Here is a 27228-nt window from a genome sequence, read left to right as displayed (position 1 = left end):
GAATCACAGAAAGATGGCACTGCACCTATTGATTTTACAAGGTTATATCATATTGACATTACAGGATTTGTACTATCAGAGGTCAAAAGAACATTGAAAGCCTAGGCTGATATCTAACTTCAGTCCAGATGTATTAGATAGTGACAAAGAAAATGGTAATTTTATATGAGAATCTCAGCAGTCATTACAGCTCAAACATTCAATGGTATAAAAAATCATGGAAATTCTTCTACCTCTCCTCCTAAACCCAAGTTTAAAAAAGGCTGTGTACATCCTGAACAACAATTAGATATTATGTCATACTGAGAACCGATGGCAGCTAAAAATGTATCTGAGTTGTGGTTTTTGGTTTCATGCTCCAAAAGTTGCCAGGAAGAACAGGAAGCAATTACATTATTTCCTTGTAATTTCACAGCTCTTCTTGAAGTGTCTATCTCTAAAACTCATGGTGAAATATTGAAAATAAAACAATCACAAACATGCAGAAATTTTTCCAGCAAAGAATTCTAAAAAGCCTCTAGTGTATAATATAAGCCCCTCTCACTACCGAATCTACTTCAGTCAAAGACCGCCAACTAACAAAGCCACAATTTTTAGCTTTTCCCCTTGTTTATTTTTCCCTTGCTTATTCTCTGAATTAAGGATTCATATAAAATTAACAACTGTAAACTTAGAATGAAAGAAGCCACATATCTGCTTGATTTTCCATTTGCAGGCAATTCAGCCATTTTCCTCTAATTTACTACTGTTATATGTCTTAGTCATATTCTAATATACAAATCATCAAGTGACAGTGTGCTTGCTTGGATGCATTTGCAGATACGGTTAGTCCCACTTCCCTCATTCAAACACAGAAGAGCCATTCATAAAACTCAGTGGCTAAAAATTTACAGTTGAAAAATATTGATTATCACTGATACTGCAAATAATTTCTTTCACAAGGAGATTGTGTCCGCATGGGCATGTGGCTTCTAGAGCTTCCTTTAAAAAGCATACTCTCACACAGCTTGCTACTAAGGTGTCAGTCACGCATTAGCAATGTTTACTCTGAAATTCTAGAGACATCACAGTTCAGAACATCACCTCAGCATGATGAGTCTTGCCTGACACAAGCAGAGCTTTTGTAAGTCTGATGGTATTGTATGCCCACATGTGTTTCCTCCTCCAATTATTGAGTAACTGTTTAGTAGTAGAGGCAGCAAACTGATGTTTAATTCAGCTATCTTTAACTATGTAAAAGTTAGGGTTCTAGGCAAAACTAGTTATGTAGCTTATATCTTTAGTCAGTAAATAACGAGAAAGACACTGTGGGAACTGTTAGTACACATTTGACAGTATAGGGAGCCTAAATCAGGTAGTTTAGTAAGACAGCTAAAGCCAAGTGACATAAACAAAAAAAAAATGCTGTTGTATGTATAGAGAAGAGAACATGTCCTGGAAGAGAAAGTGACAAGTTTAAACTTACATAAGGTGTCAAAGAGCTAGGATTCAACCTCAGTGTAAATGCAGGGTGTGATGTGAACTGTGCTCTCTGATAAAGAAGCAAGATGAGTAAACCCATGACAATTGTCCAGTAGTAATGAAAGAGTTAAAGCCCTCTTAATATCACATTTTTACCTTCCTGAATAAAACTGAACCTCTACAAGGATGATGAACTGGCTACATAGCTTTAATCTTTCCTTTACTTAGTGGTAGATATAGAGAGGGTAATACAGAATTATTGTCATAGAGTCCTTTTACAGTCAGTTTCCAAAAGAATTAGGTTTTATCAGAACATAGCTCATGTTTCTATTGCAGAAAGAGTGCTGAGCTCCCTGGCACATCCACTAGATCATTTCTAATTTAGGGGCTAAAGGCACTCATCAGGAGATTGTGTCAGCATTGGTACATTCTACACGCTAAATATCAACTGTTATGATACTCTGATCCTAAGTGAGATATGCAAAAGTCTACTGAAGACTCGGTGGTCCTCAAACAACTCCCAAAATCCAAAGCTTGAAAAAAAGTAGAATAGAAAAAATACAAAAATTCCTGTTCTGGAAAATATTTTTCAGGTAAAATGACAGCTTCTTATCTGCTGCTGGAAACCTTTTGGATGACATCCTCAACAATTTTCTTATTGCTGACTACCAGTATTTGGATGGTACTGAAGATGTAATATTAAAATTTAAATCAAGAACTCAAACACATTCTATCTACTGCACAGGTGTGGGTTTTGTTTCATCTCTCCATGCTTTAAAAAGAAACAATCATATGTGTTGAACTACATTTTTTGACAATCTAGGGGTCAGAAAATGACATGCATTTATCCTGACATATAGTTACAGCCAGGTAACTAGTACTGTAGGTAAAATGTATGGATTTCTTAGTGTAATGACATTCATTTTCTGCAAATGCTCTATGTGCTCAAATCCATTTTATGATATTATTTCTGTTCTTCTAATATTAGAAATGTGGAATTCATGCAACCTTTCATACTATAACTCTTTCCCTATAGACTTCTGTTTAACTGTGATCTGCTAATATTAGCCTCTATTTGGAAAAAAAAAAAGGAAAGATAACCTTTAAGTACTTGATTTTAACTTCATTGAAATCAATTGGACAGCTTACTTCATCTTCTAAAACTAAAGAAGCTCTAATATACGCATCTTCTCCTTGCTTCAGGATATTATAATATTTTTTAAATAAGATTGTCCTGGTTAGAACGGCTGGGACCAATTCATCCCTGGATGGGTGTAACCCAAAACTGTGTATTCTATAGCCTCCATGCCATTTCCCAAAAACTGCTGTCAGTAGAGGCCTGCAAGGTGGGAAGATGTTCCTGTACCCTTATATGGAATTCCCCGCTCTGATAAGAGGGACTGAGCATCCACATGCCCTTTTATGGAATTCCCTACTCTGAGGGAGGGACTGAGCACTCCCGCCTGAACTGGAGAGTATATGACTGGGAGTTTCAGAGCCTTGGGGCTCTCTCTCGTGGGACCCAGAGGAAGACAGCAGACCACCGCTGCTCCCAACCAGGCTGAGACCACCACCCTCAACTGGACTGCAATCACCACTTCTGACCAGACTGCAGCAGCTCTCCCACCAGCAGGTTTTATCCCCTCTCCCTTTGCTTTGGACTCGGGGGGTGGGCCAAGGTACACCACTTTTGTTCATACCCCAGGGTGCTGGGTTTGTACATTTGGGTTTTGTGGGTTAAAACCAATTGTCTGTCTGTATACTTGTACTTATTGCATTATTTTAATAAATTGTTATTCTGACTTATAAATCTCTCTTTTGAATTGAGTTCATTTTGCCTTGCTGGTTAACTTTTAAACCAGCACAAAGATTTATAGTGGTTTTTCGTTATTTTGTTTGATTTTGGGGTGGTTCTTTTTGGGGGTTGTGTTTGTTTATTTGGGGTTTTTTGTTTGGGTTTCTTTTTTAATTGGAATTTTTTGGCATAAATTAAAATTCTGTAAATTCCTTCGACCTCTCTGGAATTCCATGGATTCCATATAGAATGTTCAAATGTGAAGAATAATTGGTCTTTTTCATATTTTTAATCACTTCTGTGTATAGTGTCCAGAAAAAAATTAAATAGGTTGATTTAGTTCCTTCAATGATAAATTCATGAGGGTAAATATTCAACTGAACGTCAGAGGTCCAGTAAAACCATAAAGCTACGGGGTAGATAATGCAAATCATTTGTTCATTTCTGGGATTTCATATATCTCAGGAGTACTATACATACCAAGTTTCTCCTTTGATGTACATGATTAGCAACAAGAACCTCAGATCTACTGGAAAATGAGTTCACAAGGACCTCAATTTCCTTTGCAGTTTACCATGGGTTTTTTTCCTTTATTGGGCAGACTCAAATCCATTTTAAAAAAAAGAATCTTTCCTTTATCTGAAAGTTCAAACATAACATTGACCTAAAGTGGTGCTTCTGTAAGATGTTTCACTCCATCTTTTTATTGTCATAGAGTCACTCAAGAAATAAATATACAAAACTTATTGTTCCGCAGTTATATTCTACATTTGGCATATGACTTTTTCACAAATAGTACTTTCATGGAGATACAACTTAAGAAAGATACCACATTACTAATAAAGGAGGTGAAAAAGTATATTTAAGGAGGTGCTTAGTGCATTTATTTAGATCCAAATTGCTAAGTAGGTGTGCAAGTAAAGAAAAATGACATCTCTGAATTAATTTTATTAATCTTCAGTAACATTTTTTCCTCTGGTGTAGAATTTTGTAGCTCTAGATAGCCAAGAAATAATGCTAATTTTTCCTTTTTCTCCATATTTCACAAATACTTCTTTTGCATGTATTTGCCAGACTAGTTGTTAAGTTTGGAGTTCTTCAGCAATTGGAAGCCTATGGCATATTCTTTCTTCATTTGTCTGGTGAAGTCCTAGAGATGTGGTTGCCTCATTTTAGTTATGCAAAAACTGACTTGCTCTTGAGCTTTTGTTGTCTCATTAGTGGGAATAACTGAATTCATCTTGCTTGTTTTAAGTGTTAGGAAAGATATGTTTCCCTCTGGAAGTTTCTATAGCTACCTATTTACTACAGAAAAAGTTCAGAATCCAGTCTAAATAGAAATTTAACACTAAGAAGGATCCAACGAAGTCAGACATTTTTAACTTTTGAAGACCAGTAAGTTCTTAACAAACTTTATAGAAACTGTTTTGATCAGCTAACATGCTTATACATCTCAGAGTATTTATACTGTTTCCAACAGAGTTTAATAACTTAGATTTTTGTCAGGAAGTTGATATCAGATAGCTGATTCTACACCTTTAATGAAAGTTAAAATACTCCTCAAAATGCAATGTATCTTTACTGGGATCTGAAAAAAATCAGATATCACGTTTAAGTATTTTCTTTTGAGTTCACTGGCATCCAGCATTAACAATTTAAATACTGTCTAAAGTTTGTTCCAGAAGTTAGCAAGAGTGAACCCAAAACTTCCTTAACTCCAGGTAAGGACATATAAACTTAAACTGGTATTTCATTCTCAGTAGGAATGAACCATTCCCACCCAAAAAAAAACCTAAAAAATTTTGAGCCAAAACACATCACCATACAGCAGACACTACAGGTACACACAGTGTACACACATCAGGGTACTTGATGTCTTATCCCAGTGTAACATCTTGAAGTTTATTCTTCTGTAAAAAGAAGCTGAGATTCAAGATTGAGGGAAAAAATATCGACTTTCCAAGATCATGGGTGTATATAAAAGGCTACAGAAAAGATACCATATTACTTTGATGATTTAAAAGAATTAGGGTGAATAATGTGTACAATAGATGTTCTACCTTTACGCTGAAGAGTCTATATGTACTTTTGACTCACCCACAGCATTTGGCAGGATCTGAATATCAGTTCAGTTACTGCATTCAAATGAAACAGCTCTCTGACTTACTGTCCTGCCACACAGAAAATTTATTCCACCTAAAATCAGATGTTCATTTGAACGCATTGAATGAACCAAGTTTCCAATCTTGGCAGGGACTGTGGGTGAGTCAAAGATACGGACAGACCATAGATTACTTCCCTCAAGAACACAACTTGAGGGCATGAGTCCACTGTGGTTGTTAAGCCCTTTAATGGGTATCTCTTTCAACTTCCAAATATCCTGCAGGAAAGCTATTAGGTACCTACTGTGGGGCATACATGTCTGTCTATTGTGTGCTGTACTGTCATGAATCTATTGAGCAGAAACTGTAGCAGCAGCAAAACCATGTTCTGGGTAAAGCTAGAAGGGAAAGCAGGAGAATCAGAGAACTGGTTTGTGAGGTGCACAAGGGGAACTGTCTTGGGATAGACAGTCAAATTCAAGTTTTTTAATGGAGGGAAACTTTCAGCAGTCTACTGCAGGCAAGATATGCCAGCCATAGTGTCATAGATGGGGACAATCCAAGATCTGACCTTGTGTTATTGTGAGAATTAGGACATTTTTATGCTGATGAAAGGTGTAGGTCTGTGCTGTAGGTCCATACTTTGGAGGTGGAGACAGTGGCTTATTGTTTATATGCTGTCCCTAAAAAAGGAAGCAAAAAGAAATTACTAAAGAACCAGGGAAAGGAATTCCTCTCTTTTGGTATCTAAATCTGAGTCTGCCAAGGTTGTTCTTGTAGCCAGTGAAGAGAATGGGCCTTTTGGGACACAATTCATCTGATGTATTTTAGAATGTTGCCTTTTAGTGAAATGAATCTCAGTGTAGAATATTTATTTTTCTACATTAGATATAAATGGAGACTAAGTGTGATTAGCTCAGACATTCACATCATAGGTGTCTGTGTTTGGCAAATGTCATTCTAAGAAGACAATGAAAAACAATCCAATGAGTTCTCAAACAACAGAGCATACATCCAATAGACACATACTCAAAAATTAGTAATGGAGTAGTGGCCTGAAAGTGTTATCTCAGGAACTAGGACTTTGTGCATCAGTCAATAAAGCTATTATGTACTCTTCTGTTGTAGTCATTCCTGAAAGTTTTGTTTGAAAAAATGCCATGTCTCTTGTCTTTAAGGCTTACTAAATCTATTTACATCATAATTCATTAGAAAAACACAGGATACTGAGATTTTATGAGCATTTATGAGCATTTATGAGAGTTAGACTGTTAGTTTCTCTGAGCTCTTTGTAATATCACTGGCAGCAAAAAGCCACTATGAAAGATGATTCAGACTGATATTGCTCTAAAGCCATCAGTTTGAGCAAAGTGGTACACTTGTCATGATGTAAGACTCACCATAAACCTAATTTCTGGATATCAAGAGCTATTAAAAAATAAGAGAGCTATTGTATCTACAATGGACAAAGCTAGGAAGTGATATAAAATATAGAAAAAAGAAGGAAATTATTTTTTAACCTGCCATGGACAATTTATATCTGTTATTTTTATTTTTCCTGTGTTTAAGATGTTGTGGATATTTTGGTTGTTTTTCTTCGCAGTTAAAATGCTACACTTTACTTTTAGTACATAGGTCCAACTAAAGGTTTAAATTATCAATTGGTCTTGTTTGAAGTTTACTTGCAAAAAATGTATTTTTTTCTGCTGAGGAGATCTTTTACAGTACTTCTTTTTCCCTAAACTCTCAAATTCTCTTTTCTTCCCAAACTACGCTGTGGCTCCTGACACTGTAAAAATGAAAAAAACAGATGTTCAAAGTGCGTATTTAGATTTATTGAACTTATTTTTGACCATATTGTGAAAAATTCCTTCCTGTCCATGTATTGAATTTAATTGAAATAACTGTTTTACTCAGTAATCATATTTTTATGATATTGATTTAGGACACATAAAAAAACTCTTTCACTGATGTGAAGCAATATTTTATAACTTCTTCAGAGGAAAAGTGGATTAGAAGTTTACCTTAAAACACTCAAGAGAAAATCAATGAATATGTTTATTAAAGATTTATTCACTCCCTGCTACCAAGCTTTGTTTATTTAACTTTTATTTGGAAAAATAAAGATTTCAAAAAGTATTTTTTGTATTAGAAACCTTGATAATTTATCATATTTTATTGCCATGGTTTGAGTTTATTTATAATAACTGGTGTGTAGAATACTGGAAAAGGTCATTTTAGCCTTTATTGATCGTCATGCTTGCCATACAGTAAGGATAAAAAAACCTATTTTCCACACCTGACAGGTTGACTATATCATCCAGCCATTTTGTTGATGTTTTTTCTTCAGGGTTTGGGGTTTTTTTAAAGAAAGGTAAGGGGGAAAGTGTTTTGCTTAGATTACAAAATTATCTCTGGCACAACCTAACAGATAACACCAAACATAATGCTAGTAAACAGATAAATTGAAGCTAGAAGCAAAATGAGTTAAGCATCTCCTAAAAAATTGGAAACTAATCTGCTACAAGACAGAGGTAGTAATATCTTTTCCTTCCCCACTATCCCTTTGAATAATGGTGCATCAGTTCAATGAAATAAGGGTCCAGCTGCTCACTGAATAGCAGAAAATTCCACAGGCACAGGCTTTGGAGAGATGTTCCCTACTCAAATGGAACCAGTTTTACTTGACAGGTCACAGAGATAAAGGGTAGCATCACACAATCAACATCAATTAATGTAATAGATCAAGGCTAGACTACTCCATAAATAACATAGTCCACTCAAGAGCAGAAAATATTTTTGATTCTTTCATATTAAAAAACACACAAATGCAATCAAGGCTACCGGTTTGTGAATGCATTAACAGTTTTGGAGATATTCGGTTTCTGCTAGTTAATCTGACTGCAGAGATAAGATGACGAATTTTGGATGTATTTTATCCACACTGGATTACTTCTACTGAAAAGAAAATATCATAGCAGTATATTTTGGGTGTGAAAACAGACGAAGATACAAAACATTAGAAGAAAAAATGAGCAACAAATGTAGCATTTTATAAGGAACTGTTCTCATTTTATATGCCCTTATTCATCAAAATTTACTGAAGTTTGTGTGTTCTTCCCTTTTTAAAGAATAAGCTAATCGTTGGTCACACACACCCCTCCATAGTTTTCTAAGCCTTCTTTATGGAATGAGTTATTTTATTGATCAGGTTTATTAGCTGCCTGGGTGCTCAACGGAAAGTCTTAATGAAATTCTTATCTTAGAAACAGATTAGTAGTATGACCAGTGAAAAAATTTTCTGGCATTTTATCTCCTGATCTATTTTACATTATTTCTCAAGGGTACCATGACCTTCACAATGTATGGCTTTGCGCAAATAACTGATTATATGGTAATCTCATAAGTTGGAGAGTTACCTCTTAACAGTTAGCTAATTTTCTAAATTGATTTTTTTCTTCTTCTGAAATAGTTAAACCTAGTCTAAGTAGAGGGTAAAGGACCCAGCAATGTAATTTGTAAAAAAACTAAAAAATAAAAAAATATTTTTATTAAGTCACACAATAAAACTTATTTACTTTTTGATCTAGGTAGGGTCACCCAAATGTACATTATTATGTAAACTCTGTGAAACAATATGTAAAAATTCCAGGTTAAAACACCTTTCGGTACCTGACATAGCTCCATTATATGGACCAAGAGTATCTCCTCAGAAGTGAGTACTTATCACAAAAAATGTTACTTGTTCCTAATCATATAAATCTCTCAGGTTTGTACATATCTGGTAATGATGCCCTCTGACAAGCCACAAACACTGTGAAGTGAGAAGATGATGGATCAGTATAATGACAACTCAATGTCTAATACCACTTTTAGGGTTAACATTACACCAAATAACAGGTCCACATTAGTCACATGCATATGCGACTACATGGAAGCTCTTTGGTTTTTTGGTCAGGGTTTTTTCTCCACATCAGGATTAAAAATAACTAAATCATTGTAGATGACACAAAACTGGGAGGGATGGCTGATATGCCTCAATGTTGTGTTGCAATCCAAAGGGACCTTGACAGGCCGGAGAAATGGGCTATGGAAACCTCATGAGTGTCAACAAGGAGAAGTTAAAAATCCTGCACCCCTAACAACCCAACGCACCAATATATGCTGGGGTGTACCCAGCTGGAAAGCAACTTAGCAGAAGAGGACCTGGAATCCATAGTGGATGTGAAGCTGAAGAAGAGCCAACAGTGTGCCCTTGCAGCAAAGAAGACTGTAAGGAAATAACAGTATATTGTCAAAGACTATGGTAAACATAGTCAAGTGACTTATAGCTGGGGTGTCAGAAAACACATATATCATATTAATTGCTATTTATTGTTGTGTGTTTGACAAGTAGAACATCTGTGTGTAGATAATATAAGCTGTGATTGGCACCCTATCAAACATAAATTTGAGTTCCATGTTCTGTTGCAGGAAACATCAAACACAGTGGTAAACTGTGTCTGTACAAATCCCTGACGCACAGGTAAAACCATCAGGTTCGGTGATCCTGAACCTGGACCAAGCTCTGCAGTATCTGCAACCCTGCTTGTGTGCCTCTGCCTGAGTATTGTTTTGAGGATCACCAGGTGGTGGAGTAATAAAAGTACTCTTTGCATTTTGCTAATATTTTTGTGTTTGTTCTTTCGTCCTCCCTGTGCCAAGTCACACAAAGGCAAATGGTGTCATGGGGTGCCTTAGACAAAACATGGTCAGGAGGTCAAGGATGGTGCCCTACTTAGCACTGGTGAAGCCACAGGCCACACCTAGAGTGTTGTACTTGGTTCCAGGCTCCCCAAGGAAAGACATGGGCGTGCTGGAGAGGGTTCAACAAAGAGCTACAACGATGTTTAAGGGACTGAAGCATGTCTCCTATTGGGAAAGACTGAGAGACCTGGGGTGTTAAGCCTGGAGAAGAAGAGGCTCAAGGGGAATCTTACCGCTGTATATGAACACCTGAAGGTGAAGACCAGAGAGCCAGCAGCGCACATTTACAGGACCAGAAGGAATGGGCACACCCTGAAACACAGGAGGTTCTCTCTGAACAACTTTTTTACTGTGAGGGTGACTCACATCGGCACACACTGCCCAGAAAAATTATGGATCTCCCTCCTTGGATACATTCAAAAGATGCCTGGACACAACCTGGAGCACCTGGTTCCAGGTGGCTCTGTGCAAACATAGAGGATGGAACAGATGACTTCCAAAGGTCCCTTCCAGCTTCAAACATTCTGTGATTTTGCAGTTCTGTGAAATAGCTACTCACCTTTCTGTTAGATGAGGCTACAGAGTGTGCTGTGAACAGATTTAATCAGAATCAGATGAAGCTTTTCTCATCGAGACTAGTCGGCTTTGGTCAAACATTTACGTTAATTTTCTTTTCACCACATAAATAAGTTTATCTACTTCTATTAAAACAGTGATGTTCATGATACTTGACAAGCTTTTATCTGTAAACCTCAGGTAAGAGACTGTGGGACCTTGAGGCAAAAGTTAGCACCTAGAGTAAGTGTTGCTGAGATATTAGCTCATATATTCTGTGCTTTGGGTGAAGGGACTGAGAGCTGCAGAGGTGTCTTCAGACCAGGATGTCCCTCTAGTTTGTTCAGTCTGGTGCCTAATAGCCTCAAGAAACATATCTTACCCGATGGGTCATAGTATATGATAATCCCAGTAATCACAGAGTATAGGAATGTACTGTATGACAACTGTCCATTAAAATTTTATCTTCTGTTGAATCTATCAGTATTTGTATACACATATTATTTTCATTAATTGACGAGTCAATAGATAAAATCTATTGAATATCTATGTAACTCAATGTCTATCCTCCTCTTTCTAAACATTTTCTCTGATGGGTGCCCAATGCTATTTTCAATGCTCAAGGATTTCTCCCTGTATTTTTGATTCAGCCTAAAACCCTACTCCTGTGTCTGTAAAAGCTGCTAATCTCACTCTCTCTGGATGTTACAGCTAGCTCTTTCTTCCCTCTTCATGCCTATGCTGTTTTATTTTCCTCTTTACTTTGTCTCTGTGGAGCAGAAATTCAGGGCTATTTCAGATTTCTTTGCCATTTTTTTCTTATCTTCCAGGCTTTCTCCACATGCCATTAACTCACTGTCTATATCATTTTTCTAAAACCCATATTTTATACTTACTACACCTTACTTGATAAAATATCTCCAGTGGTATACAGCCATCCATCCAGTGATGGATTAGATAGTGCTTTACCATCTAAGTCAATATGACTTCACAATTCTTAGTCATCTCTTCCCCTTGATTAGACTTGACTCCTCCACACCAGAAGAAATGCATTACATTTTGCTCAGAGCGTTACAGCCAAAGTTTTGTGGCTCCATTTTATATCACTTGAAGCTGTCAGACAGGAAAGACACTCCAATACCTGCTTTGAATTTAAGCTCTCTACTTTTCTGTATTGTTTGGTAACTTGCCTCAGCTGAATCATCTGTTCCCTCCTAAACTCTCATCCCTTTTCCCAAACTCTTGGGGTCTATATATGTTTGTGTCCTACATCAGCGTTTGAAATAATCTCTCACTTTCTGTGGATCAAGGATCAATATGCCTTTCAAATCCCTTTTCAAAACCCATTTCTTTTGCTCATCCTTTTATCAGTATTAATTTTGAGTAATCTGCCTACTAATATATTTCTTTTTTTTTCAAATTATTGTATCTAGAATCTTAATTTCAGAAGATACGATAGTCCTTAAACCATTTATTTTAAGCATGTGAAGCTACACAATGGAAAGTCATCCAAACAATATGCTTAGGTCTAGTTTAAAACTTGAGCTCTAGCCTCTGGATTTGTTAGCCTCATTGTAAGCTAAACTTTCATTTCCTTCAGACCAGTTTTTACTTCCCTGCTTCCAGTGACATCAAACATCCTGTCTGTCAGCCTTAAACACTTCATAAGTAATTTCAGGCTTTCAGTAAGGCAAACATCTGGGAGTCTGTCTGAGTTCCATGGAATAGCCTGTCCATTACAATTCTCCGGTTCACTACCATCTGTAGCTCAAACATACATTACAACCTAGAATTTGTTTTTTTAGTCTTGTATAAGAAAATAATGACACGTGCAAAATACAATAATAACCATGGAAAAGATTTCCATGTTGCTATTTTTTCCTTTCTTTTTTTTTTCTGGAAGTATTTCCTCTGCCACTTCATAAAGACAACTGAATGCAAACCTGAGGCATCGTGTGCAGCCTTCCAAAAACAAAAACTGAAAAACAAATAGGACAAACATTAAAAATTGCAAGTAAAGCAATTCAGTTATAGACTGAATGTTACAGGTGGAATGGTATGTCACAAAACTGAGGAAAGAAGTGCCTGCTTCTGAGTGCCTTAGACAAATGAGGGATTGCAATAAAGTTCACAAGGGATTTAATAATCCAGTCATGGGTGTGTGTGTGTGTTATCTATGGATTTTGTTGATATAATAAATGTGGCAATGAATCAGCTCTACTTTACCTCCTGGAATATAGACCCTGCAGCGACAGGCAAAGCTATGTGCCTCATTTGGAAATATTAGAATATGAAAATAATGTAGTTGTCATTTCTGACAGCCGTCAATGCCTCTGCAAATAAGCACCTTTTCTTGAGCTTCTGGGGCACAGTGCTCAAGCAGACTAGAATATAATATAAAGAAGACCTTGTTGCTCTCTGTACAGCTGTACATAACAAGCAGATTCACTGTACTGGTTAGGTAAAGCTAAGTCCTTAACTCAGGTTGGCATCCTTAAGGGTAAAGGAACAATACAGGGCCTTTTTATGTATCTGTTTATGGAGAAAATATGTCAGGAAAGTAAACAATAATCTCTGAAAGTGGGAAGAAACACAAATTCCTAGTGTTATCAAAAAGTGATGAAGAATTAGAGTGGATCAAATATGAAATGATTTACCACAGTGAATGTGCATATATGTGTCCTAGAATAAGTAATATAGGGAGGGCAAAAAGTCTTTTACTCAGAAAGGAGGAAAATATGGAAAAAAATCTTACTTTATGTAATTTTTTCCTCTTGGGAACAGATATATTGTAAAAAAAATTTAGTAAGTTTAAAAATTTTAACATATTTAAATACTTTAATTTAATTTTGTGGTTTCAAGGACTTGGTTTATTAAGAACATACTCTTTCTGAATGGTCATTTGGGATTTACTTTTTTGGAAAAATTTTTAAAATTCTGTTGAGTGTTGCAAATTCTGCAAGAGAAAATCTCACATTATCATGTGAATATCAATCTTGGACTTTTATACAGCTTTCACACCTTTGTAGATCTTATAAAGAACAGCCTCTTCACACTGTAAAGGTATATCACTGCATTTTTTAGCTCACCACCTTTTCATTCCTGTATCATTTTAGAAAGTCAAAGTTATAGTTTCATATTGCTGTGTAAAACTGCACATGTATGTCTGAGAGCAACATATGCATGTGCAGAGGAATTTGAGGTCTTAAAAGTTCCCTCTGAAGAGACTGAGGAAAGCAATACATCTCATTTAGAAAGGAAGAGATTTATAATTCATGCATGTTTATTAATTATTATGTTTAACTGCTTAATGTCAGCTATATGAAATTAATTGCATTTATACCATCCTGATAGTTACTTAATTGTACATGAATAATGAAGGCGTAAAATCCTCAAGAAAAGCTGTGCCTTCAGAATTGAATAATGAATTGAATCCTTTTTTTCAACATCAAAGCCTTAGATTTTTAGTAATGGTGAATATTCTGCTCAGATGGTCTTAAAGAACACCAGGGGTCTCACTGCGGGAAGTTCTGAGACTATTTTTCAAAAGGTGAATGACATTACCTGGAAAAATTGAGTAAGATTTACCTTTTTTTCTGTGCAAATTTCACTTGTGGAGTGTTCCACAATGCAATGTTAAAGGTTGGACATGGAGCTGCAAGAGGAAGCAGCTCTAAAAAGACTTAAGGAATTCTGTATGTACATACGTATGATCCTGGGCGCATTTTTAGCTAAGGCTTCTAGTATAAGGATGTCAAACAGCACCTTCCGACAAACTGGTTTGGAGGGACAGGTCGAGGAGCAGGTCGGGGGCTGGCAAGAGCGCGTCCGCACTGCCACCTGGTATCAGTGGTGCTGTCAGAGCCTCCCCTGGCACGCACCAGATCTACCGGGGCACACTCTCCTCGGGGAGTCCTTTGCTTTGGTATCTTTGCTCGGTATGGACCTACCAGTAGGTCTGATGAGCGAAAAACCTTCACTGGCATGATGCACGATATTTTGCTTTCAGCTGTTTCCATTTGTAAAACAGTAATGTAACGGCTTCCTGCGAAACCACACGAGCAATGCTGATGTTCCCCTTCGAGTGGTGACCATACTGGGCTCTCTGCCTTCTGTACATCTTCTTTAGTCATGACAGTTTTATGTTCCTCCATCCTCACCTGTGTAATTGCCTCAATTTTTGTTGCCAACCCAACATAGTAACTGTGTCATGAAAAATACAATGGGGAAAAATAATATAATATGACCAGCAAATATAGTTTTAAGCTAAGATGGGGGAACTGTGTAACACTGCAGTCCAGTCAACAAATATGGCACATGCAGTCATCCTGTCACTGAAAAAAAACGCATTTATTTATTCTGAAGTTTTCCAAAGAAAAACTTCAGGAGGTAATAAGCTGCCAGTGACTGCAAGCACTCTAACTCAGACTACCTGCATTTTCAGTAGTCAGGGTATTTAATGCCCTTATCTGAGAAGTGTCAGTATTTAATCCATCCAGTGATCCTCTGATAGGATTTTAAAAGAATGTACTGCTTTGAAAATCAGTAATTATAATGTGCAAAAAAGGAGGGGATGGGAAAAGGGAGGAAAAAAAAAAAGAAACAAAAATGAAGCCCTAACTGTATGTGTAACACAGTCTTTTCTAAAAGGGGCAATCTTTCATTTCCTCAACAGGCCACCGGAATCTACAGCAACCACTGTACTGCCACAGGGAGGTGCAGATAGTTAGGGAGGACTAGTGTTTGGAGATTCATGTCCCTAACAGCTTCTTCGTGATGTTTATGTTCATTGGATATTAAGAAAAAGGAAATACTTTATGTAACTTAAAAAAATATCTACATTGGGCTTTTTCACCTTCAGAATAATCAGGCTTCTGTAATTCAGCCCACCCTCAAACTAATATGGACAAAAATCTAAATTCTTATTAATTCCTTTTTTTCTACATGCAATATGTAAATTGGTTTTATTCTCATCGTAGTGAATTTAAAAATATTCTATGTACATTCAGTCTCCATTTACTGCATTTCATTGTGAATCTATACAGACAAAACCTTGCAGTTACACATTTGTGTTACTAATATTTGATATATTTACCTCCCAGTTCTCTAGAGTCTAATGGACTCGTATTTTATATTATTAGATATATTTATTCAGTTAGGGAAAACAAATATATATATTGAATTTTGATCTTGGAAGGTTTTTTTTATTAGGGCAGAAACCTTTCTATATGACATGACAAATCTTTACGGAAATCCCAATTTGGCTTACTTTGTATCAGTTTAGGTGTTCAACACTTTTGAAAATCATGGTATTTAAGTTCAGGGTCTAACCATTGTGCATGTTATGCTTTTTACTACTTCACACAGGCTAGCTTCAAACTCTCAATTTTTATATGACTTCTGTATATTAAATTGCATTGAAAAGTCAGGCATTGCTATGGACAACAGTCAAAATATGTGTGAGGACATAAATAATAAGCTTATAATCTACCTTTTTGCTAATAATCCCTTAGAGTTTGGGCAGTGCAATCTTCAGTTTGTGGCCAAATCTTGTTCAAACCTATGTAGTCCTACATATGTTATTGTTTATGATTTTGTGGGCAAGAACACCATTAGTCTTGTTTTAAAGAGTAAAATGGCTAAAATCAATATCCAACTTTGTGATGTGACTAGGCAGTCCTTCTTCTTGACCTTGAATAGAACTACTGAGTGGCTTTATAATCCTCCATGCCCCCCTTCTCTGATTCATTAAATTAGGTCAGGACTTCCCAACACTCTACTTAAATATGTTTGATTTTAGACAGACATACACCTTTCTTCTGAAGAAGAGAATGATATCTCCGGTGAGAGTTTTTCCATTGTGATACAGAGGTCTAAGGCTACGGGATGTTGCACAGCCTTGCTACTGCTTTCTCACTTCAGGGAAGGTACCTCGTTTGTGCCTGGAAGTTCTGGTATCCAGAATTCTTCTGTTGGCAACAACACTGAGTCATGCAATAGCTTCGTTCTTGCCTGTTGGTTTGACCTGTCTTTGGGAGGAGACCAAGGACATAGGAGAACAAGGCACAGCATCATCTCTAGCCATCAAGTTGGGATCTGACAGTTAAGCATGGGAAACTGAACTGCTGATGTACACCTGCCACAGTGACATCATAATTCCAGCCTAAAACGGTTATAGCAAAGTGGTTTTTTTATTTACTGAAAAAAAACCCACAACAAACAAACAAGCAAAAAAGGGAAGCTTAAATTATAGTTAAGATTGTATGTGGAACTTGAAGATGGCAATTATTAAATGAAATTAATTTCACCTGAAAGTGTATAGTCTATGTGTGTTTGAAGGGATTTGATATATCTGAAGGTAAGTTGATTTGTTATAATGTTTATAGGGCAGACAGTTCTTGTAATACTGTGGTTTTCTTTCATAGGTGACAATACTGTATGCTGTTCTTCACATGAGACACAGCTTGAAATATTTTGATAAAATGAGATGCTTGCGGAAAAGGTCGGCAGTGTCATTCTTAGGAATCCTTGTCGTTTGCTTGCTGTTCATGAACTTGTACATTGAAGATGGTTATGTTTTGGTAAGTTTTTTGGATGGGAGAAATTATCCTAGAACAACAAAACAGGATGCATCCCTAGTTAAATGCTAAATTTCATAATTCCTTCAATTTTCCCTGTTTGTGTACCATTAACAGTGAAGTATCCTCAAAATGTGTCCTTTATGATGAAACCATCTTCCTAATGTATATCACATATAGTGTGTCAGTAAGATCCTAACAGTCCTTTTCACAGAAGTAAATATGTCACTGTTTATTGGAAGTATGGGAGATAATGAATATAGCAAAACATGAAGGTATTTCCATCAAGTGCCCTTTGAGTAAAATATTCTCTGTATTTTCCATACTTCTGGATTTCCCTCAATTTTAATGTTGAAAATAGACTACATCTGAAATATTTGTGTGAGCTAATTTCAGTCCACACTGCAAATCTCACCTGTGAATACTGCATTAAAGGCTATTATAAAAATAAAATTATAAAAGAGAACTCTCATTAATTCCATCTATTTTAAGCTCCTTGCATGAATAATTTCTTTTTACTGGTTTTATTTTATGTTTTTCTCACCTTCTGTATCTCAGATTTGAGTCTGACAGGTTCAGTGCTACAGCATTAACAATTAGACATAAATTCAACTTAGTCTAAGTTTATGATTTTGAAAAAAAAAATGGAAATATTTGTTTTAGGAATTTCAAAAAATAAGCTTCTAACAATGTAACATAACTCTACAGTTTGTATGTAACATAGGAGTGTCTCAGTGCTGAATGTCAAACAAGCCCTGAAGTCTTGATTAGTGGATTGAATTTGCAGTTCTTTGGAGGCTGGACTGGGCCCAGTAAAAGAACATGGTGGCTTAACAACTGGAGCTTGCAAATAGTAAAATGACTAAACTGAATGTGTTATATTGTGATGTGATTAGACATTCCTATCTTCATCTTCAGTTGAACTGGGAAATTATGGACTTTCCAATATTCTGAAAGGTGAAGTTCAATCTCAGCTGGACCTGAAAAGAAACACAACAGTATTACAAAAAGTATAATACACAAATAGTAAAATCTTTAAATTACTTATCAGAACCATATATAACTTCCTAATTATTTGAATTCAAAATATTTTACTTCTGAAATTACTTATAACAGTATTGTAAATATTTACAAATTAAGATTATGCTAGTATTTTTTTAAGTCACTGAAAACATAACCCATGCCTCTAGCATATTACTCCATTACAGATATATTGCTTTCTCTAAAACTAAAGTTTTGCACTCTTTTATTTATTTAGCAATTCTTGGTTATGATCAAATTTGACCTGGCTCATCATTTTTTTTTTCCCTAGTGGTATTTGCCCTGATGTTTCTTCCCCATTCTCTGATTGCTTCAAAGTCCCCCAGATGTTTTTGAAAGTGCTTTTATTATTACTGCTAATGGTGTTCCTCTTGGTTTGTTTTTGAAATCTTTTCCTGTCCTATTTGCCAGCTCCCCAGATGGCTCCATGTCTTATTCTTAATTTTCTCTCCTTTACCCCACTTTTTTATAAATTCTCTCTCTTTCATTGCTTCTCTCATCACAGTTCTGGCATGTTTGTATTCATGTAGCTCCCAGCCAAGTCTCTTGCCAAGTCTCCTGACAGTTCTTCCAGATCTCTTGATACCTTCATGGTCCATCAAGTATTTTTCAAATGTGTTAGGCTGTTGACTTTTTAGTTTATTTATTTTCAGCTTCCCTGACCATGTCTGACAGCTCCAAACACACCATGTCTGGTGTGTTTTTCTCTGCTGAGGTAAAAGATGAGCAATTTCAGTATTTGTGGAGAGGAGAGAGATACTTGGGGAAAGCCTTTGAGGACAACAGGCTAACCAGTTCCCCTCTGGGAATGAGAATATGAAAGTGCCCCGAAGACACTCTGAATTGTAGCCTATCTCCTGCTGGGCTATCTGCTGAAGGTAACTGATAAAAGGAAGTCAACTGACCCTGAGTTCCTCTTCCCGATCTCGGGCAGCAGGCTGCACAAGGGACTGTTGAGCTGGTGTCTCTGGCACCACATGTAAGATTAGATGAGTGTTCTTTTTCAACATGTTAGAATATTAAAGTGAGATTTGTTATGGCAAGTGTTAAGAGGGGAGAGGAGAACCTTTCTCATTTTGCTCAGAGAGTATCACATGTCCAAAAAATCCCATCACTGTTTTCTGCAGGACATTTGCTGCAGAAATGGAAAGAGCAAAATTACTTAAGTATATTGGATAGAGGGTGTGCAGTTATGCACTGCTGACTCATGTATATTAGAAAAGCAGTTTAAGGTGCTTTGTCTACAACATATGAACTACATTTGATCAAGTATTTTGAAGACATAATGAATTAATATATACCAGATATCACAATATATGCAGTGGGGTATTTAAACCTTTTCAGAGTTGTAAGTGAACTGTAAGCAGAGCATGTGTTTTGTGCTCTTCTATGAATACTTATCACTATTTTGGGCACTATGAAAACAAAAGTACTATTGTAGCTGACACAGCATCTTTAGCAGAGCAGAGTATCTCCATAAAGAATGGAGAACTGGCGCTTCAACCTATGGCACCCACATAAAACCCGCAAGCTTCAGCAAACACTGGAATGTAAGTTAGAGGTTAGTTAACAGATGAAAGCCAGAACCATCATAGAAAAAACTAGAGAAGACAAAGAGAATTAATCAAGCTCCTCAGCTTCACTGACCTCTGCATAGTAGTCTGAGATAGAAGAAACAGATTTTTGTAAAAATCCATATGTCAGTTTTGCCCATCATTCAACAAAGGAATGAAAATAGCAACTATAGTCTATTTCTAAACATTTTGAAACTTTTTATGTAGGAAAACCTCAGCAGAATGGGTTTCTATTCCAAAACCTTCTTATGAAACAAGGAATTTTGGTGCTGTATTCTGGAACCAGTGACACATAATGTTTTGACATTAAAGAAAGGCTGGTTTTAAAAAAAAAAGTTTTTAAACCAGCCCATTTTTTTTTCCATCTGATATTTTTCATGGAAAATCTCCTGAAGTTTTGGTGTATTCTCTTACTAGACCACTGAGTTACATTTTAAACTTGAATCCGATCATCAAACTTCCTTTTGTAACTTATGAGCAAATACAAAGTAGCACAGAAGCAATAGAGAGAAATTACTCGAGAGATATTGCAGATCAAGAGAGCATAACAGTGTGGGTAGATACCCCTGGATGTCTGTCAAAGATCTTTATGAAGCCCAGAAGTGGATTATTTACTACTTCCATGAAAGAAAAACAATGAACTTTAAATGGATGTATGATCAATTTACAGAAATATGTCTTTGTGCCATAAAATATATCTTTGACACCTTTTTCTAATATTTATGTCACTAAATGAGTGCTGTTTACTGTTTCTGTGATTGTTCTCGTTATCAGCAGTACTATTATTGTGGAGTGCTCCCATTTTATGACAGATCAGGAGGTTTTAGTGCGTTAACATAATGTATATATCAGAATAAATGAACTCATTCCTACATGGGTCTGCCATCAGACCACGATCAAACCAGATAAATTAAACAAGCATTCCTACTTTTAAATCCAGCCTCATGACATTACAGCCTGTTAGATACTTTCCCTTTCCTTAAAGAATAAGGAACAAATTTTTCCTGAAGCTCAAGTGACCTTATGGATAGGGCACTACTCATGAAGCTGCTCTTTCCCTTCTGTGACTTTACTATTGTTAGGAAAGCCTTTTGGAAGAAAAAGACTGAAGGAGGAGGCAGGAAGAGGAGGCATGGTGAGAAATGTGCCTTTTTTTCTATGCCATCAATTAGTTTTCATCAAATTCAGAGAAAGCTTTTGCTGTCTGCATGATCATATGTATTTCTTCTTATCACAAATCTGAGTAGAAGCTTCTCAGAAAAATGGCAAAATGAGCCAGATGCCAGAATCTAGTTTTGTCTTTCATTTGCAACAGGTTCAGTGGCTTTTTTAATCACTGGAAAAATCTCCCCCACTTCTACATCGATGAAAGATATCTTATCTGTTGCTGACAAAACCCCCTTTTTAGTACCACAGCATTTTTTTGCCAATAATTTAGTGTTTGCTATTTTTTCAGAGATTTTGTGCAAAATATTTTTTTTCTTTTCCTGTTACTGTAATCTGAAGGGTTGTGGTAGATTTTCTGTAATGTTTCAGTAATGTTTTGGTTTGTTTTGGTTTGTTTTGTTTTTTTTTTTAAACGAGGTGACATATACATGCTTTCACAAAAGCTGACACTGAAAAATGTTATTCTTGGAAACCTGCCTATCCATGTTTCCTCTTTAGCTGGCACTCACAAATGTGTTTCTCTCTGTCTCTCTCCCTCCTCTATCCTTTTTGTTTTCCCGCTATTAGGAAGGGGACAAGCAACTAATCAGAGAAACAGCCACGCACCAGCTCAACCCAGAGCGTTATGTTCACAGTTTTAAAGATTTGTCTAATTTCTCAGGATCTATAAACATTTCCTATCGCTACTTAGCTGGCACACCTTTGCCAAGGAAAAGTAAGTAACTGCAATCTGAATGTTATGAAATGAGGCAATTTAAAAATAAATGAAATCCATATAGTCCCTCTGGTATTTCTAGGCAAGACGGGCTGAGTTAAGAAGCGACAATCTCAAAAAAGTTAGTGGGACAGCTATCTCTGCACAGGCAGTTCTAGAGTGAATACAAGTCCAGGCCTAGCAGTGATTGCCTCACAGCCTGGTTACCTTCTGACCAAATGGCTGACTTGCAGACAGCTTGCAAGCAGCCCCTGGATGGTCTGTGTAAGCATACTTCTATGGATGCCTCCTCCCAGGCCAGAAGACGATAATTTAGAAAGCAGAAGCAAGGCATATATGCTGGTGGTTTTCTGTAACAACTCTCTGAGACCATCCTGTCAATCTCTTTCTGTATAATCAGTAAATCCAATCTTAAGTATGCTTGGGATCACATAGATACACCCTTCAGGTTCCCTATTCTGCCAGCCCAGCAGCTGCGAATGGAACTCCTTGTTCCTTTAGCTGTGATAATAAGGGAGGTGAATTGTGCTCTTATGGGGAAAGTAAAGAAGGATTCTTCTCAGAGCTATCTGCAGATGGACTATTTAGTTACTCTGATTTCAGACGAGAAATCAAGTTCAAGACTTTCCTCTAGAAGTGAAATATGGCCATTCCTAGCCTTTAGACAGCTGTTCTTTGTGTTCCAAATCAATCGTTTCTCAAAGCTCAGAAGTTCAAAAACAGAAGGTAAAATAAAACAGTTTGTTAGTTGTAGAAAGCTATAAAATTTGTTCAAATTAGATTTGAAAAATTTTGGGCTCGGTAGGCAGAGATTGTACTTCACTGTACAACTGCTTTTTGAGCAGACTTAAGCCTCGAGGGAAACACTGAATCACTATATCAGAGCAGTCTTCTACAAAACATCATATTTTAAGAAAGTTGGTGTAGGTTCAACTGAAGTACACACTGTCAGTTATAAAGTCTTAAAATGTTTTACATCAGAAGTTAAAAAAATAGAGATATATTAGCAAATATCTGAAAACAAAACTGATTTGGAATGCTGGTAAAAATGCAATGACAGTGACTACAAAATGGCAGAGATGAAAATTCTTCCCTTATAATTAAAATACATCTCTCTCTAGAAAGATGTAACAGCATTAAAAATTATTTGTACAAGCAAGAAAAGAAATAAGTTCTCGTTTACTTTAAAACAATATCTAAATTGCATTTTGCAAGAAGGAGTTCCCTGTAAAATGCTCAATGAGTCCTGAAAAAGAGTTAGAAAAAGACCTAGCAAGGAAAAACTAGACAAATTCAGCTAAAAAAGGAACATGCTGAAAATAAATTATCCATGCAAAATCCATAACACTGTGTAGTTGTGTATAAATGTTGCTAGACTTTTAGAGGGCCTAAAATTATAAAAGCTTGGCAATTAGTCTATGTATCATATTTTTGTGCTGCATTTGGTAGTTCTTAGTTTTAAAAATACTGTGTGAGTAATCGCCTCAAACCCCTTTCTTTAGCATATTTTACACCATTATCATTCTCTGTGTGGTTTCATCTACCAGGTGCTTTCACGTCTGACCACGACATGCTATTTCTTGCAGTTAACAAGTAAATGTTTAACACAATAGTCTCCATATGTCTATTTGCTTGCAATACGTTGCTTCTTTACAAAAAGGTAATAAAGGTCCTTTATTGCATGCAATTTAAGTTCACATACCAAATTTCTCACTCTTCACCATTCACAAGGTTTATTTATTATAAGCAGAGCTCTGGAGAATAGCTTTGTGACAAAATTGTTTCCAATATCAGATACCCAGTTTTTGTTCAAATTGTCTTTTGTACAGGGTATCTTACAATTGGACTATCCTCTGTAAAACGGAAAAAGGGAAACTATTTACTTGAGACCATCAAGTCCATATTTGAACAGTCAAGCTATGAAGAACTCAAAGAAATTGCAGTGGTAGTACAACTGGCAGATTTTGACTCAGCCTGGTGTGAAGGGATCGTCCAGGATATTTCACAGAAATTTGCACATCATATAATTGCAGGCAGATTAATAGTTATTCACGTCCCTGAGGATTATTATCCTGTACTGGATGGCCTCAAAAGAAATTATAATGATCCAGAGGACCGTGTGAAGTTTCGATCAAAACAAAATGTAGATTATGCTTTCCTTCTAAACTTTTGTGCTAATCTTTCTGACTATTATGTGATGCTAGAAGATGACGTTCGCTGCTCAAAGAATTTTTTGACTGCTGTTAAGAAAGTAATTACCTCACGAGAAGGATCCTACTGGGTGACTTTGGAATTCTCCAAACTGGGATACATTGGAAAGCTTTACCATTCTCATGACCTCCCACGCCTGGCTCACTTTCTGTTGATGTTTTACCAAGAAATGCCTTGCGATTGGCTGCTCATCCACTTTCGCGGGCTATTAGCTCAAAAGGAAGTGATACGTTTTAAGCCATCTTTGTTCCAGCACATGGGATACTACTCATCTTACAAAGGAGCTGAAAACAAGTTAAAAGATGATGATTTTGAAGAGGAATCATTTGATATCCCTGACAACCCACCTGCAAACTTGCACACCAACATGAATGTATTTGAAAACTATGAGGCAAGCAAAGCTTACAGCAGCATTGATGAGTATTTCTGGGGCAAAGCTCCTTCTAGTGGAGACTTCTATGGAATTGTATTTGAAAAGCCCATTAAAATCAGTAAAATTAAAGTTGTCACTGGAACTGAAGATCGGCAAAATGACATTTTGCATCATGGAGCCCTGGAAGTAGGAGAAAAGATTGTAGGCAATAAAAAAGGGAGACAATGTACAACTTACCTGAGACTAGGGGAGTTCAAAAATGGGAATTTTGAAATAACTGATGTAGAGCACAAAGTTCTGTTTGATATTAACTGCATGAGAATACTTGTTACCAAAAGTCAAAAAGAATGGCTGATCATTAGGAGCATTAGCGTCTGGACTTCTCAAACACCAAATCAGTAAAGCAAAGCCACCTGAGTAGGTACGAAGTGCACACAATCATCTGGGTTCCAACTGGTGCCATTCCCCAGAAAAACCGACACTTACAACTCTTCACTAAAGACATAGAAAATCTGGGGAAATCACAAAACAAGTAAAGCAATTTATTTTTTACTAGTTTGGTCGGGCAATACACAAACATTTATTTGCTGAAAATTTTGAATTTTATAGGAGATCTTTAAACTCTTTTTTTATTATTATTTCTCTGGAAGAGAGATCTTGTGGACCATACAGAACAAAAAAACCATCCTATAATTGCCAAAAGGTTTAAATCTATGACCAGTACGTTGTGAAAAAAAACCTGAATTGCACCTTATGCACATAAAAATTTAAAATCTCATGATAGTATGCATTTGTACTGTAGTTGGTGATGTGTTTCTTCTACAGGCAGTTGTGACAAGGAAATCTGTCCTGAAACTGGCAGTTTCCTTCTGAGCACTGTAAGAAAATAGTGTGGCTAATCATTGCAATTTCTTTTCAAAAGGGAATGTATGTAAAATTATAAATCTGAAATGAAAGTTGTGTAAAAAAATAGATAATTGCATCTGTTATTCTGTCTTAACAAATATCCTTTGTTCTTTTTTCTGGGTCCTTTCACTGAAATTAGCAGTACTTGGATTCTATATTACTTAGGGGACCAATTTACTCTCCTTACTTGAACAAAATGCCTCACAGTAAGCAAGGATTCTGCTTGAGTACTGATGTCAATATCAAACCCAAGCACCTCAAGGGCAGCACTGTTCTCTTAGGCAGGCATCTTAACCGATTCCAGATGCAACATTTTTTGTTCCTTCATGATATGTAGAACTCTCCCTGAGAAATTTGCATATAGCTGAATACTACAGCATGCTTTTAGCGTAACAGAAGACTGTTATGTCTTCCATATATACATGTCCAGTTCAAGTATGATACAAATGCAAACCGTACTAGGTTAATCAATTGGAGGTCAATGTAAGCTCCAGTCTGCTCTGGGTGATTTACAGTCAATAATAATAATAATAATAATGGCCCATCTTCGCGAACGAAGATTTGGGGAAAGGTCTTTTACCTTTCCAGCCTGCGCAATGGATTTTTTTAGGTGAGACACAGCATGCGCTGAACTGAGCCCACCCTTTAATCCTAAGGTTCATCTGCTGGGGCCAAGCAAGCTTGGACAATGGCAGTGAGGTCCTCAGGACGTAGGTTTGTTTAGAGTGACCTTCTCATAGATGGATGGCCTCACAGGCCTAACGGACTCCATCTGCCGGGGGACTGGCTGGATTTGAACCTGGGTCGCAGAGGTGAGAGTCCTGCACACTAACCACTAGGCCACCAGGGGTCCCCCTACAGTCAATAGATGAGACACAAAATGAGGAATCCTTATTCAATGAGAAATTAATATGGTCCTAAATTAGTTTTTTGGGGTTTATGTTTTGTTTTTTTTTTGCGGTTTTCTAATTCTAATCATGTTAGTCTTGTAGGCATCTTCCTACTGCCTCTGATAGGCATATTTCCTGTAAGAATATTTTGTCTGGTTTTAGAAAAAAAAATCAGAAAAGTTCTTTCAGTCTGCATGACTTCAGTGTCAGTTCTGGGCTTCTAGTGCATCACACAGGGAGGCTGTATAGCATATGATTTATACTATATGCATACATTCAGATTAGCAGAATCTGTGGGTTTTATTCTTCTAAGAAATTCTTGATATATCTCAGTAGACACACTAAAAAATACATGTGTGACACAGATGAACATTTTATTGTCAGTCTCATGAGTACTACAGTTATCATCTGATGGCATTTATGATTTTTCAGTTAAAGCTGGAAGGCAAGAAACTTGAAGAATGTCTGCACTGACCGAGAATGAACTAATGACTGTATGAGTACATCGAAACCTAACATGGCTATTTCAGAATTTTAAAAATCTACACAAACATCAATGCAATTTCTTTTCCTGGTTCATAAACCTGTATGAATTCAGGTCCAGGTTTGTCAAATCCAGTACAGAGGAGAGGTACATTGTCAAATAAATCTTCTGATATATGCTTCTACATAATTCAGAAAAGCATCTTTTTCTCAAAGAAAGTCTTTGTTTCTTTGTTCCTTAATACACACTTAAATCTCTGTTTTTCATATATATATATCTTCAGTAAAATAGATTAAAAGTGTCATACATGTTCAACATGAGAAGGAAATTAATACAACTTTTTAAAAAAATAACTACATGCTAATCTTAAATTATTATAAATACCTATAAATTACTTGCTTTTTAATATTCATCTTCCATGTTTATAAAATAATTACTTGATAATTAATTATTGGTCAATCCCCATTTCTTTTAGTAACCTGTCATTCTTCTATTTTTCCTTTCATAGAATCACAAAACAGTTTGGGTTTGAAAGGACCTTAAAGATCACCTATTTCCAACCTCCCTGCCATGGGCAGGAATACCTTCCACTAGACCAGATTGCTCAGAACCCCATCCAACCTGGCCTTG

The 27228-nt window shown here is 36.4% G+C and overlaps 1 protein-coding gene across 1 annotated transcript in view; it reads left to right on the top strand.

The window, feature by feature from the left end:
- The window catches only part of MGAT4C (MGAT4 family member C), a 35660-nt gene extending 9932 nt beyond the window's left edge, over positions 1-25728 (top strand). Inside the window, exons 2-4 of the mRNA XM_027680595.1 lie at positions 17085-17240; positions 21587-21734; positions 23564-25728. Of these exons, the coding sequence (XP_027536396.1) occupies positions 17112-17240; positions 21587-21734; positions 23564-24720 (1434 nt within the window). The 5' untranslated portion in view covers positions 17085-17111 and the 3' untranslated portion in view covers positions 24721-25728. The remainder of the gene's footprint in view (positions 1-17084; positions 17241-21586; positions 21735-23563) is intronic.
- Positions 25729-27228: the final 1500 nt, after the last annotated feature.

Source organism: Neopelma chrysocephalum, unplaced genomic scaffold (genome assembly GCF_003984885.1).
Source record: "Neopelma chrysocephalum unplaced genomic scaffold, ASM398488v2 Primary Assembly neopelma1_59, whole genome shotgun sequence".
NCBI lineage: Eukaryota > Metazoa > Chordata > Aves > Passeriformes > Pipridae > Neopelma > Neopelma chrysocephalum.
This window is presented reverse-complemented; position numbering and strand designations above follow the sequence as displayed.